The sequence below is a fragment of the Bombina bombina genome, chromosome 5 (genome assembly GCF_027579735.1).
Source record: "Bombina bombina isolate aBomBom1 chromosome 5, aBomBom1.pri, whole genome shotgun sequence".
Classification (NCBI taxonomy): Eukaryota; Metazoa; Chordata; class Amphibia; order Anura; family Bombinatoridae; genus Bombina; species Bombina bombina.
This window is the reverse complement of record NC_069503.1, coordinates 568,762,954-568,779,275: the sequence shown is the minus strand read 5'-3', so window position 1 is coordinate 568,779,275 and position 16,322 is coordinate 568,762,954. Positions and strand designations below refer to the sequence as shown.

General features: G+C 38.4%; 1 protein-coding gene across 1 annotated transcript in view; it reads right to left on the bottom strand.

The window, feature by feature from the left end:
* FASTKD3 (FAST kinase domains 3) overlaps positions 1 to 16,322 on the bottom strand; it is a 244,585-nt gene that overhangs the window by 167,446 nt on the left and 60,817 nt on the right. Inside the window, exon 5 of the mRNA XM_053714516.1 lies at positions 11,843 to 11,912. Coding sequence (XP_053570491.1) covers positions 11,843 to 11,912 — 70 coding nt within the window. The remainder of the gene's footprint in view (positions 1 to 11,842; positions 11,913 to 16,322) is intronic.

Genomic DNA, 16,322 nt, shown 5'->3' with positions numbered 1-16,322 from the left:
TTCAGCCGAAGGTAAAAGGAAAAAAGAACATAACACAAAGGTGTAGAGGTGTCTGAGGTTTTATTAAAAATAACTGTCTTAAATAAAACAAAAATTATGCTTACCTGATAAATGTATTTCTTTCTTGACACGATGAGTCCACGGATCATCTAATTACTATTGGGATTTTCACCTCCTGGCCAACAGGAGGCGGCAAAGAGCACCACAGCAAAGCTCCCTTCACCTCCCTTCTATCCTATCCCAGTCATTCGACCGAAGTAAAGGAGAGAAAGGAAGCAACAAGGTGCAGAGGTTTATAACATAACAAAAATATCCTGTCATCAAAAACAGGGCAGGCCGTGGACTCATCGTGTCAAGAAATAAATAAATTTATCATCAGGTAAGCATAAATTTTGTTTTCTTTCTAATGACACGATGAGTCCACGGATCATCTAATTACTATTGGGAATCAATACCCAAGCTAGAGGACACAGATGATAAGGGAGGGACAAGACAGGGAACCTAAACAGAAGGCACCACTGCTTGAAGAACCTTTCTTCCAAAGGAAGCCTCAGCCGAGGCAAAAGTATCAAACTTATAGAATTTTTAAAAAGTATGTAGAGAGGACCAAGTTGCAGCCTTGCAAATCTGTTCTACAGAAGCTTCATTTTTAAATTCCCAGGAAGAGGAAACAGCCCTCGTAGAATGAGCAGTAACCTTCTCAGGAGGTTGCTGTCCAGCAGTTTCATAGGCGAAGCAAATTATACTCTTCAGCCACAAAGAAAGAGAAGTAGCCGTAGCTTTCTGCCCCTTATGTTTCCCAGAGAAAACTACAAACAGAAGACTGACGAAAATCCTTAGTCGCCTGTAAATAGAATTTCAGAGCACGAACCAGAAGACGTTCCTTATGAGAAGAAGTAGAAGGACATAAAGAAGGAACAACAATCTCCTGATTAATGTTCCGATCTGAAACTACTTTAGGAAGAAAACCTAATTTAGTACGTTAAACAACCTTATCCGAGTGAAAGATAAGACAGGGAGACTCATGCTGTAAAGCCGAGAGTTCAGAGACTCTACGAGCTGAAGAAATAGCAACAAGAAAAAAAACCTTCCAAGATAACAACTTAATATCTAAGGAATGCATAGGTTCAAAAGGAGCCTGCTGAAGAACCTTAAGAACAAGATTAAGACTCCAGGGAGGAGTAACAGGTTTGAACACAGGCCTGATTCTGACCAAAGCCTGACAGAACGATTGAACATCTGGTACCTCTGCCAGACTTTAATGTAACAAAATAGATAAGGCAGAAATTTGACCTTTCAAGGAGCTTGTCGATAACCATTTCTCCAAAAATCTCTTGAAGAAAAGATAAAATCCTAGGAATCCAAACTCTACTCCAAGAGTAGCCTTTGGAATCGCAACAATACAGATATTTATGCCAAATCTTATGGTAAATTTTCCTGGTAACAGGCTTGCGAGCCTGAATCATAGTCTCAATGACCTGATCTGAAAAACCACGCTTAAATAAAATTAAGCGTTCAATCTCCAAGCAGTCAGCTTAAGAGAAACTAGATTTGGATGAAGGAAGGGCCCTTGAAGTAGAAGGTCCTTTCTTAGAGGAAGTTTCCAAGGAGGGAGATATGACATCTCCACTAGGTCTGCATACCAAATCCTGCAAGGCCACGCCGGAGCAATGAGAATCACCAACAACCTCTCTTGCTTTATCCGAGCAATAACCCGAGGAAGGAGAGCGAACAGAGGAAATAGGTATGCAAGATTGAAATTGCAAGGAACTGCCAGAGCATCTATCAGAACCGCCTGAGGGTCCCTGGTCTGCTCAGAAAATCCACTTCGCAATTGTCCACTCCTGGAATGTGGATCGCAGATAGACAACAGTTGTGGGTCTCCGCCCACTGAATAATCTTCGACACCTCTTTCATGGCCTAAGAACTCCGAGTTCCACCCTGATGGTTGATGTAAGCCACTGAGGTTATGTTGTCTGACTGAAATTTGATAAACCGGGCAGAAGCTAACTGAGGCCAGAAGAGCATTAAAGATTGCTCTTAGCTCTAGAATGTTTATGGGAAGAACAGATTCTTCCCGAGTCCATGTCCCCTGAGCCCTTAGAAGGCCCCAGACTGCTCCCCAACCTGTCAGGCTGGCATCCGTAGTCACTATCACCCAGATAGGTCTGCGAAAACAGGTTCCCTGGGAGAGATGATCCTGAGACAACCATCAAGGAAGAGAATCTCTTGTCATCTGATCCAAATGAATTTGCAGAGACAGATCTGCGTAATCCCTATTCCACTGTCTGAGCATGCTTAACTGCAGAGGTCTGAGATGGAAATGAGCAAAAGGAATAATATCCACGGTGGCTACCATGAGACCGATTACCTCCATACATTGAGCCACTGAAGGCTGAGGAGAGGACTGAAGAGACAGACAAGATTAGAAAATATATTAGAAATATTTTCATCAAAATGGAATCTATTATGGTTCCCAAAAAGACTACCCTTGAAAATGGAATTAAGGAACTCTTTTCCAGATTCACCTTCCAACCGTGAGAGCGCAGGAAGGATAGAAGCATCTCTGTGTGGGAGCTTGCTAGATAAAAAGACTGGGCCTGAACCAGAATTTAGTCCAGATAAGGCGCCACTGCAATACCCTGTAACCGGAGCACTGCCAACAGAGATCCCAGAACCTTAGAAAAAATTCTGGGAGCTGTAGCTAGTCCGAAAGGAAGAGCCACAAACTGGAAGTGTTTGTGGAGAAAAGCAAATCTCAGAAACTTGTGATGATCCCTGTGGATGGGAACATGAAGGTATGCATCCTTTAAATCTACTGTTGTCATAAATTGACCCTCTTGAACAAAGGGAAGAATGGAACAAAAAATTTCCATTTTGAAGGACGGTACTCTGAGGAATTTGTTTAGACTCTTGAGATCTAAGATTGGTCTGAAGGTTCCCTCTTTCTTGGGAACCACAAACAGATTGGAGTAAAATCCCAGACCCTGCTCCTCTACTGGAACTATAACTCCCATTTCGGATAGATCCCGAACACAACATAAGAATGCCTCTCTTTATCTGGTCTACAGATAATCTTGAGAGAAGAAATCTGCCCCTGGGGGGAAAGGTCTTGAATTCTAGTTTGTATCCTTGGGACACGATGTCTATCGCCCAAGGATCCTGAACATCCCAAACCAAGCTTGAGCGAAAAAGGAAAGTCTGCCCCCCCACAAGATCCCAGTCCCAGGGAGGTTTGGACTGATCCTGTTTTGTAGAGGGAAAGGAAGGTTTACCCTTGAAGTTTCGAAAGGAACGGAAATTACTCTGACATCCCTTCTGTTTAGATTTCTTATCCTGAGGAAGGAAATTACCCTTTCCTCCTGTAATCTCAGAAATAATTTCAGCCAAAGCTGGGCCAATCAAGGTCTTACCCTTGTAAGGAATAGACAAAAGCTTAGACTTAGACGACACATCTGCAGACCAAGATTTCAGCCATAAAGCTCTTCAAGCCAGAATGGCAAAACTAGAAATCTTTGCTCCCAACTTGATAACTTGAAGGGAAGCATCAGAAATGAAATAATTGGCCAATTTAAAAGTCCTGATCCTGTCCTGGATCTCTTCAAGGGGAATGTCTGTTTGAAAGCAATCAGACAACGCATAAAACCAGTATGCCTCTGCGCTCAAAACGGTAGCAATACACACCGCAGGTTGCCATTGGAAACCCTGGTGAACATACATTTTCTTAAGAAAAACCCTCCAGTTTCTTATCCATAGGGTCCTTAAAAGAACAGCTATCCTCTATGGGAATAGTAGTTCTCTTAGCAAAAGTGGAAATTGTCCCTTCCACCTTGGGGACCATTTGCCAAGACTCCTTGATAGAGTCATCAATGGGAAACATCTTCTTAAAAATAGGAGGAGAAAAAGGAATACCCGGCTTCTCCAATTCCTTAACAATAATTTCTGAAGCCCGATCTGGTACAGGAAAACATTTCAGCATGGAAGGTACATCACAATACTTGTTAAGTTTACTAGACTTTTTAGGGTTGACAATGACAGAGTCAGAGACGTCCAGAGTAGCCAAAACCTCCTTGAGTAGTAAACAGAGGTGTTCCAGCTTAAACCTGAACGATACAACTTCAGCATCAGAGGAAGGAATTACACTGTCAGAATCTGAGATTTCACCCTGAGATGCTACCGAAAAATCCTCCTCATCAGATTTATGAGAGGAAACATTCGGAATAGCCACGACCGAGTCAGATACCTTACGCACTGATTCTTTAGACTTCCTCATGCGCTTTCCCTGTAGCATGGGAAAAGCAGACAACGCATCAGAAACTGCAGAAGACATGAGGGAAGCAACGTCTTGCAAGGAGACCCCAGCCGGAGCTTGAGAGGAAGCGCAGGGCACTGGTACTAAAATTTGGGAAACCTGAGGAGAAAAATGCGGCATATCTTGCACATTGTCAGAAGACTCCTGGACAGCATCCGTCCTAGACAATATAGGCTCAAAAAAATCTATCCTTAAGATTGAATGTTCTCTCAACACATGAGGAACAAAAAGGAATTGGTGATTCAATATTAGAATTCAAGCATAAAGGACATCTGTAATAGAGTCTTGGTCCATCTTAACAGAATAAATATAAATAATTAAATTATGAACAATTTAAATAAAGAAAAAAACATTACTGTCTCTTTAAATTTTTTTTTTTTTTTTAAATAATTTTTATTGAAGTCATAAAAAGATACAGAGTATGGGGTAAGCCCCAAAACATTTATACATCAATGTATACATAGTATAGTTAGCTACATAATATATTCACATATCTCAAGCGTTACTATACAATGTGGGCTGTCTCACAGAAAGACTTCAGTTTTATTATAGAGTATCATAAATGTAAAATAAACAATAATGGTCCTCTCCCAGCTGTGTAAGAAGAAAATTAGGGTATCTATTCAAGTAAGGTTAGGGCTAGGGAGGAGGTGGCTCTATAGTTTTATGGGGTAGGGGGATGTAGCGGGCGAGAGCCGCTCAAAGTAGAGTAGGGGGGGTGGAGGGCGGAGCCAGTTAGTATGTCAAATTTGTAAGCAGGAGTTACTCAGGGTATAGGAATTTATATGTATAGTTGAGGTGCTTTCAATAAGATAAATAAGGGTAGTTCTTAAGAAAGTTATATGGAGGGGGGGATATTAGTATGTATGGAATATACAGGATCTCTGGGTGAGCCCCTCTCCTGGGGAAGTGTCAGCTATAGACGATGCAGGAAAAAGGAGAATGGATATGACCCGCAGGCAGCCAGTACCGGCGGGAAAGGGAGGAGAGGGACCCAGCAGTAACAGGGTGTGAGCAGCGTAGGCAAAACCTATGATAGATATACTTTCTAACAAGCAAGTCATACTATAATATGTTCATGATAACAATACCAAGTTATATACTTAAGAAACCCAACTGAAGATCATGAAGAGTCTATACTAACATGCCATTTGAATTATATCACTCCAAGTAACACAAGTAAAATTGTTAGCACGCCACACTGCCTCGGCCGCTGGCAGTGCGGAAGAATGCCAAGATATACTGGGGTCTCAGAAAGCAATATTCTAATGTAATGCAGCATGACACTTTCCATTATAATCCCCTGTAACATAAGGATGCACCCATGTACAATCATTGAAAACAAACACTTATATCCTCATAATTAATAGCCCCAAAAATATTGCTATAGCTAGGGATAGAGATATTTAGCATATGCAATACTAGCACATATAGAGTTTGAAAAAAACCAGAGAGGGCTTATGTAACAAGCTGTATTGCTATAACATACTAGTGAGGTTTACATGAGAGTTGCTAGGATGGGGTAATAAATTGTACATATTAGTTTAGATCTAGTGTGGGGGAAAACCATCAGAGGAGCCTTTGATTGTTGATATAAACATAAGACATAATGATCGTGTACATAGTGCTAAGAAGTAATGCTAAATGATTTAGAGAACATACTGCGTTTACTGTTATAGTGGAGGCTGCCACTTATGTAGAAACTGGAGTGAGGCTACCTCAGAGGAGTAGGGGAAATAGCAATGCTCCGCTAGTTAAATGTAACAGCAAACCACATTTTTAGCACTAATTCAGATTGCAAAGGCTGTATACTATCAGCAACATTATGAATACACAAATAGCAAGGGATTTGCATGTATTTAACCTTTCAGGAGTCAGTTAGGGTCCTATGCTTAGAAAGTTGTATGTGCTATCTTAGTGATACTCACATCTTAGGTGTATGTAAAACTAGGTAGCGTGAGAAGCTATACTGCAATGAAAATATAGACAGTCCCACTGATGCTAAGTAACCCCCTTACACACACATCAATATATAAAAATAATATAAGCATATATATGAGCACATTATTTTTGCTTCAGCATAGAGTGACTATGAACCTTTATATAGTCTAGCTGAATTGTGAAGCACGTGGTCATTTGGAGACTAAGATATGTATAAAAAATATATCACCTATATAATATAACTTACATATTTCCTAGCTAGGGTAGTTAGGCTCATAGCAATTGGACCATGAAACTGAATTGGTCAACACAGTGGGATCTAGGGTAGCAAGCAACTTAAACATATATATACAATAATGTGATACAACCGGTATCCCAAAAAAAAAGATCTTCTTCCTATATGTTCAGCAATATAAACATAGAGCCCAGACAGCATAGTCAAAAAAGGTGCTTAAAAAAGGAAAACCTTGGGAGAACTGTGGATTGATAATAGTGTGCAAGGGCTGACTAAAGAATTTCAATAACAGATACAGTCTAAACACGAAATTGCAGTAGGTATGTTATAAGGCTAAGTGTCGCACTCCACATATCAGGACCGGTATCACAAAAGTCCAGTTGAGAAACGTCTTAGAATAGAAGCTGTTAGTCAAAGTTTTATACAACAGGAGCATGGAGCTTTGCCGATTGACACTAGGGCCTCAACCTACTCCTCTTCTCAGTCCTGTACTGCTAATTATATATGGAGTAGGTTGTAGCGATTGTACCTTAATGTGCAAAAGGAGTGGAGATGCGTCAGGGAGATCTTGCTCTTTCCAAAGGAGGTGGAGGGTCTGAAACCTACTGCCAAGGGGGTCTGTAGCCAGGTTCTGATCCGTCTGCAGGCTAGACATGAGAATGGCCCCCGGGGGTTGTGCTGGGCTGATGATAAGGGTATCCGAGAATGTAACGTTCGGTCTGTTGAGAGATTTAAGGTCTGCATGACTGGGTTCTTTTATAGTCGTTACCGCGGTGAGCAGCTTCTGTGGAGCGGTATCAATCTCAGTCTCCGTGACATCCGAAGTTGAACTGCAGCTCCCGCTCTCTGTGCAAGGCTGTGAATCACTTGTGAGTGGTGAGTCGCTAGTTAGCTGCGGAGTTTCGTTCTTAAAACTGTCCTCTGTTCTAATTGAAGCCGGTAGAACGTAGCTCTTCGACTCTGCAAGGCTTACTCCAGTGTTTAGCGGGACATCATGCGGAGTGGGCTCCAAACAGGGTTGCAGGATTTCCAGTGCCGGTGATGTTAATCTAAGGCAAAAGTGAGGAGTCTCGTCTTCCTTAATGAGATTTAGGGGAGCCGCCATTTTGGGTGTTAGTATAGCCTCTTCCCCGCGCTGATATCTCACAACAGACAGCAGGTCATTGAAGCAGTGATCCATCTTTTCCTCGAATTTAGCAAGTAATGTTTGTAGCTGAACAGAGAATTCTGCCATATTTAGTCGTGTAGTAGTCACTTCTGCCCTGTCTCTTTAAATTTTAAAATGAAACTGCTTTATTTTTTTGAACAAAAACGAAACTGCTTTATTTTTTTGAACAAAAACGAAACTGCTTTATTTTACAAGATATTACGTAATAAAAAAGTCTTAACACCTCAAACAGCCTCTACACCTCAGCAATAGCTTTGCTGAGGTGCCTATTTAAAAAGAAACTGCTTTATTTTTTGAAACCGGAATCCAGACTGGAGCTGTTTCAGTAATATTAGGCTAACAAATGACAAACTTGAAAAATGTTAAGATGCAGATATCTCTCCTCCATACACAGGAAGGGAGAGAATAACAAATGCGCAAAAGATAAATTGTTACCTCACACAAGCCCCGCCCATCGTGGACGTGTCAAAAATAAAGTCTCAGCAAACATCTTAATGCAAAAACGTTAATAAAACCACCAAAATGAGCCAAGTTTTCCTCAAGTCCCCAGTGCCTGCAATACTGCCATACATAATCCCCTTACAACACTAGGAGTAATGTATTAAATATCCCTGTCAGGGAAATAGTAAAGTGCCATGTCTTTTCCTTAAAGCTGCTTAAGAAAATAAATTAGCACTTACCTCAATAAAATCTGTCTGGCAGCAAAGCCGCTCACTGGGTTTGGAGAGGTCCTTTCCCTCACATTGACCTGTGGAAAATAATAATAAGGGCAGCAACTTTAATTTAAATATGAGGGAGGCGCAGTGAGAATTATGTCCCACAAGTTCCCTTTGCGTAAAAGCCACCAATGCTATACTGAAGAGACTGAAATGGACTACAGCTACACCCTGGAGGAAAAACAGCACATACTAGTACTGCAAATAAAATAATAAACTCTTGATTGAAGTATCTTTTCAGACACCTAACTTTACCACTTCCTTAAACTAACGTAGGCAAAGAGAATGAATGGGGTTGGATAGAAGGGTGGTGATATTTAACAGCTTTGCTGTAGTGCTCTTTGCCGCCTCCTGCTGGCCAGGAGGTGAATATCCCAATAGTAATTAGATGATCCGTGGACTCATCGTGTCATTATAAATAAATTTATCAGGTAAGTATAAATTATGTTTTCTTTCCTAAGATATGGTGAGTCCACGGAATCATCAATTACTAGTGGGAACCAACACCCAAGCTAGAAGACACAGATGATTAGGGAGGGATAAGACAGGTAACCCAAACAGAAGGCACCACTGCTTGAAGAACATATATCCCAAAAGAAGCCTCAAACGAGACAATGAATCAATTTTGAAACATTTGGAAAAAGATGCAAAGAAAAACAAAATTGCAGACTTGCAAATCTGTTCCACAGAAATTTCATTTTGAAAGCCCAAAAAGAAGAGACAACCCTCGAATAATGAGCCATAACTCTCTTTGGAAACTGCAGCCCCACAGTTCTGAAAAACAAACTAAGTAAACTTCTCAACCAGAAAAAAAGAGAAGTAGCAGTAGTTATCTAATACAGAGAAAACAAACAAAAACAGAAGCCTGAACAACATCCAAATTGTGCATACACGTACCTCCAAAAATAAGGAGGACACAGAGAGGGAACAACAATTCCAAAAAAATTTTTTCACCTAGGATAAAAAAAAACGCATTATCCTGAAAAGATAAAACAAATCACACTGCAAAGCCCAGAGTACCTGAACTCACCGAGCAGAGTATATAACATAAAATCTATAAAATCTTATAGAATGCTAAGGCTCAAACTGAGCCTGCTGCAAAAACCTTAAAACAAAGATAAAGCTCCAAGAAGAGCAACAGACGTCAACAGGCCTGATACTAACCAGGTTCTGACAAAAGTATACACGTCTGGCACATCCGCCAGACACTCGTGTAAAAAAAGATAACGCAGAGAACTGACTGACAAAACGTCCTCCAGACCGACCTGGAGAAGGGCAAAACCCCTAGGAATCCTAATCCTACTTCTAAGAGAAGTTCATGGATTCACACCAATCAAGGAATTTATGCCATACCTTATGGCAAAAGAAACTAGAAACAGACTTGCGAGCCTGAATCATGATCTCAATGACCGATTCAGAAAAAACACACTTGGACATAACTAAGCAATCAATCTCCAAGCAGAAAGCTTCAGAGAAAAAGAAGTTGAATGAAAGAAAAGACCCTGAATTAGAAGGTCCTTCCACAGGAACAACCACCAGATTGAAAAAATACATCTCCGCTAGGTCTGAAAACAAGATCCTGCGAGACTATGCAGGAACTTATAACAATACTGATGCTCACTCCCATTAGATACGAGCAAAGACTAATAGAGGAGAGCCATCAGATTGAAATCCCAAGGAACTGCCAGGGAATTTAGCAGAGCAGCCTGCTAATCTCTGACCCTAAACATAACCTGGAAACTTGACGTACTGATAAACCAACGAGTCGAAAAAGCCTTCTTCATGCCGCCAAACACTGTCTGCCCTATGAAGCCCCAACTCACACAAAAACATGAAAAGTTGAAAAATAAAGATAAAACTAAAACGCTGTGCTTCTCTAGAGGAACACTCAGCCCCCGTAGGAATGCCACTAACAAATCCTGCGCTCTTCTAACAAGTCCCGCCATAGCAAACACACACAAAACAGTCTCGTTCCTCAGACTGAGAAACAAAGCATAAACAGTGTATTTCAAATTCTGCTAAGCCACAAAGCTATCTAAAACTTCTGCCCACAAAAAAATAAAGGGTAAACAATAGAACTCTGAGCCATCAATTGGAGAGTTAACCCTTCCATGTTGTGAAGGGAATTAACTCCTAAGTCTCCAAGTCACAGCAAAATAGTGCCTGCCACTGCCTTAACATCCTAACTAAGGATATATAGTCCTTTAACTGCAGAGGATTCTCAACCCTTTCAGTGCAAGCCTCCTAGCCCCAGAAGACAAAAAAAGGCACTTGCCTGCATTCCAGTCGCCCGGCAGTCAGACAACCTCACAAAGTATGAGAGGATGCCTCTCCTCATAGAGACCTGTGGAAAAAAGAAAGACAGAGTAAACTTACTCAGGCTTTCAATCCCAGGGCAGCAACCTGTTAGGAAAACGCAGCAAAGCTTACTTTACAAGTTCCTAACTGCTTTAAAGCCACCACAGCCCTGCTGAAGAGACTAATGTTGAGTACAGTTATACCTAAACTGTGATGGAAAGCCAAAGCAATCTTGCCCAGACTCAAAAAAAAAATCTTGATAGAAGAATCTTAATCAGGACACCTAATTACTTCACCTCCTCCTTGCACAAGAGGCAAAGAGAATGACTGGAGGTTATGGGTAAGAGAAGTGACATATATAGCATCTTTGCTGTTGTGCTCTTTGCCTCCTCCTGGTGGGCAGGAGTGATATTCCCACTAATAATTGATTCTGTGGAATCACCATATCTTAGGAAAGAAATACACACACGCATATATATATATATATATATATATATATATATATATATATATATATATATATATATATATATATATACACACATACCCAGATTCTGTGGAATCACCATATCTTAGGAAAGAAATACACACACGCATATATATATATATATATATATATATATATATATATATATATATATATATATATATATATATACACACATACCCAGAAAATGTCCCCTCAATGTTAAGGATAATTGTTAATCTGGTCTAAATTAGCACTATACATGCAGGCAGAAATTAACACCACAGATTGTTCCTAAAACATGCAGTAATGTTTGCTTATTACCTGCAGTGTGGTGAATTAGCCTATGTTCAGTATCGCCCTGTGGCTTATGGGAGGAAAAATTTATATCATAATGCTTGGATCGGCTTTTTGGAAAACTATACTCAAATGGAAACTAGTACCTGCGTCATGACTGTAGTTTGCATATGAGATTCGGAATATAAAGACCAAAAACTTTACAATGTATCCAGCAGATGATGATAGTATGTGGTTACCTAACAAATATGTTACACCAATATTTCAGCTTTCACTGATCTACTGCTGAGTTTTGGCTACAAAACATGTTGTGTAACAAAAACCTTTGGTATTTTATTTAAGTTGTTGTGACTAGAACAGCAAGGAACACTGACATTCTATTAAATAATAATAACCGTATTTGACTGACCTTTTAGAAACTTCTTCATGGTGGGAAGCTGGCAACACAAATCCATCTTCATCCAATCGGATTTCTACATCTAATTTTAAAAAGCAGAAACATTTGAAGGACTTATTGTATATTTAAAAAACAAAACAAAAACACAACAACTTAATATCCAGCCTTATTAAAGGGACAGTAAAAACAGAATTCAGATAGAAGCATGCAATTTTTAAAATTGAAATTCACTTTTATTATCAAATGTACTTTGTGCTTTTTGGTTTCCTTTGTTGAAAAGCAATCCTAGGTAGGCTCTATAGCTGTAATGCACTACTGGGAGCTAGATTGTAATTCGTGGCTATGCATATATATGCCTCTTGTCATTGGCTCACCAGATGTGTTTAGCTATGTCCCAGTAATACATTGCTGCTATGGAACTGACTTTAACTGTGCGTTTAATCCATTTGAATGGGATAAACACACAATAATAAGCAAGCAACATACAATGTATAAACACATTAGAACATTTTATGTCCATTTAACGTTTTGCATCAGTCCAGCTTTTGATTGCAGACAATGTCCTTTTTTGATTAAAATGTATATATATGCTAAAAAATATGGTTAAACTTTCTCCAACAACACTGGCAACACTAATCCTAATATTTTAATACAAACTGGATACAATCAATCTTTTTTCCCTAGATACTGGGGCACGTGAAGCAATCTGCATCTATTTTGGGAAGAAGAAATCATTTCTGCCGGTGAATTAAAGGGACAGGAAACGCAAAATTTCCTTTCATGATTTGGACAGAACATACAATTTTAAACAGCTTTCCAATTTACTTCCATTTTCAAAAATGCTTTATTCTCATGTTATCCTTTGCTGAAGGAACATCATTGCACTACTGGCAGCTAGCTGAACACATCTAGTCAGCCAATCACAAGAGACACAATCTGTGCAGGTACCAATTAGCATCAGCTCCCACTAGTGTAGGATATATGCGCATTCTTTTTCAACAAGGGATACTACGAGAACAAAGCATATTTGTAAATAGAAGTGAATTTAAAAGCGTCTTAAAATGACATGCTCTATCTGAATCAAGCAAGTTTTCATTTTAACTTTCCTATCCCTTTAAAGTTTATGGTTCCTTATAAATTAGAGCTTTACCAAGAAGGTTATTTCGGTGTGTAATATATCCTCAATAATTTACAAGTAAGACTCTTTGAAAGTTAGACTTTAATATACATTGAGTAGTTTTACTTGGATTTGTATCTGATGTTCAGCATCATTCACCTGATGCATCCCATGAAAGATGAAAAGAAAAACTACAAATATAGCTTTGCTCTTTGAGAAAATAATCTCCTGAGAACATCTATCACACGGTTCCCGTCAATGTTGATAAATGTTTAATATTGTAATAACAGGGCCTATATCCCACAAACACAGCCCATTAGTGTTCTCAAGAATGTGAATCATCATTCCTTAAGAAAAGTACAAGGATGTTTTAAAGTACGTCATTGGTTCCGGGGTTTGCTTTCATCTGTGGATAAAGAATCACCGCTTTCAAGTCTAAGGAGCTGATTTCACATTAGTGTTTAATATAAACAACCATAAGATGTTGTACTTTTCTAAAGTATAAGAATCTCCAGAACTTAAACATAAGCAAACTTTTAGGTTTAAAACAGAAAAAAAAAGAGTTAGGATGTTGTTAGTGACTATAGTACTCTTCTGCATTACAGCCTCAAAATTCTTTATAAAGTATATAGGGCTTAAAATCGTAGTGGGTCACCTTATTAATGTTACACAGGAATGCATTAGTTATACTGAATGCTGCGGACATGTTTATCTTAAGGGGAAATTAAACTGATTTTTTCCTTCATGATTCAGATAGAGGATTTAAACAAATGTACAATTGACTTCTACTAACTCATTTATTTTGTTTTCTTTGTATCCTTTGTTGAAAAGTATTCATAGGTAGGCTCAGGAGCTGCTTATTTGATGGCTGCACATATATGCCTCATGCTATTGGCAAGCCCCCAGGAGGGCATTGCTGCTTCTTCAACAAAAGGATATTCATGTTCTTTTAAAAAAAAAGGTATAATTAACACTTTGAGACTATAATATAAAATGTTTAGTTTAAAAAAAAATAAAAAAAAAAATTGCAAAATACCTTAATTATTTATTTATTTGCTCTCATTTCCTGTAGTGTCAAATTCTGAGAATAAGAAGTGCATTTGATTTCACAAGCCTAACCCAGAAACATTGCTACTATTTCCTTCAACAAGTTCTATTTTAACATGTACAATTCAGGATATGTATTTTCACTTTTAACTCTTTCATTGATCAGCCTTTTTATAGATACAAAAGGGAAATGGTGTGAGTGCTATCAAAAGTGGTGAAATTGCTAAACGTCCCTAGTTAGATCACTGATTCCTCAAAAAATGATCCTGGGGTACAAACAAAAACAAAAGAGCATGGGACAAAAAGCGCTCCGAAACAGGAGCTCACCAAAAGGATTAGAATTTATATATATAAAAGAATAAATTGTGATTAAAGTCTCAAATATATTGAGAATAAATTCATTTTGAATTAAGTGCCTCGTGATATGTGACATAAAACTGTATTTAATATAATAATTAATACAATGATAACCCTTAAGGTTAGTAGCAAATGAAAGTGTTATCGGGTATGACAATGTTATAAGATATGACAAAAGAGTGTGTATGATGAATAATATACAATTTATTTGCTAAAATCCAAATTTAAAACAAATCTAAAAAACTAATCTATTGATGATTGATTAAATGGTATAAGATCTAAGTGTTTCTAAAACAAATCCTAACGGACCTAGGTAATAGAACTTGAAAAAAGTAACAACAATATAACATAAGTTAATACAGTGTGTCAATGATATGGCTTTAGTGTTACAAAGTACAAACAGCAGGTGAATCTCAAAGGATTGATACACGCTCAATGATGAGAGCTGGAAGTCCGTTGTTGAAGAAAGTCCCTTTTTAAATAGAGGGCCTTAGTGAGTAGTATCAGATTCTAATAGGATCTATATAATTCTTCGGCTGTGCACAGCTACAGATTTCACATATGAAAAACTCACAGTTCGCAGTGTTAAAGTGAATGTTTGGAATCCGTCGGAAGACCCGATGACTTGATCAGCTTGTATTACAGGTCTCCTTTCGAATGGTTCCTTATCCAATAGAAGCCAATTTGTTCCGTAGTTGCAGATCCAATACAGCTGTAGAAGGAGTGTGTTTATTCCATTTGGCAGCCAAGTATAAACTGTATTGCTTAAATGAGACTTAGTTGTATCGTTAGAGTCTCTGCGTTTGCTCAGATAAGACCCAGCCAATGTCAGTAAAGTCCTTTTTTAAGCTGAATAGGAAAACAAAGTTTCACGTCTAACAGGAATTATACATATAGTTTGTTCAAGGTAAACAAACAATGTACCTGGTGACGTACTGAATACAAGGGAATACAAGTTCTATTACAGGAATTACTCATATGCCCATATTCCAAATATTTAAGAAATGGGGATGAACCTGCAAGACCAAGTATAAATCCCTGGTTTAATATAACAGACAGTCAGCAAAAATCTACGCGTTTCGGTAGACAGAGCTACCTTTATCAAGATGCTTACTGGAACTAACAACTCCCCTTATATAGGGAACAATATTACAATGAACCATGTGATAGGTTAAACTATATCTGTTTCCACCTGTGTCAGAAAGGCAGCTATTACCTAGGTCCGTTAGGATTTGTTTTAGAAACGATTAGATGCCGGCATCTTATACCATTTAATCAATCATCGATAGAATAGTTTTTTAGATTTGTTTTAAATTTGGATTTTAGCAAATAAATTGTATATTATTCATCATATACATTCTTTTGTCATATCTTATAACATTGTCATACCCTATAATACTTTCATTTGCTACTAACCTTAAGAGTTATCATTGTATTAATTATTATATTAAAACATAATGTATGTAAGAACTTACCTGATAAATTCATTTCTTTCATATTAGCAAGAGTCCATGAGCTAGTGACGTATGGGATATACATTCCAACTAGGAGGGGCAAAGTTTCCCAAACCTCAAAATGCCTATAAATACACCCTTCACCATACCCACAATTCAGTTTAACGAATAGCCAAGAAGTGGGGTGATAAGAAAGGAGCGAAAGCATCAAAATAAGGAATTGGAATAATTGTGCTTTATACAAAAAATAATAACCACCACAAACAAAGGGTGGGCCTCATGGACTCTTGCTAATATGAAAGAAATGAATTTATCAGGTAAGTTCTTACATAAATTATGTTTTCTTTCATGTAATTAGCAAGAGTCCATGAGCTAGTGACGTATGGGATAATAAATAACCAAGATGTGGAATTTCCACGCAAGAGTCACTAGAGAGGGAGGGATAAAATAAAAACAGCCAATTCCGCTGAAAAATAATAATCTACAACCCAAAACAAAAGTTTTAATCTCAATAATG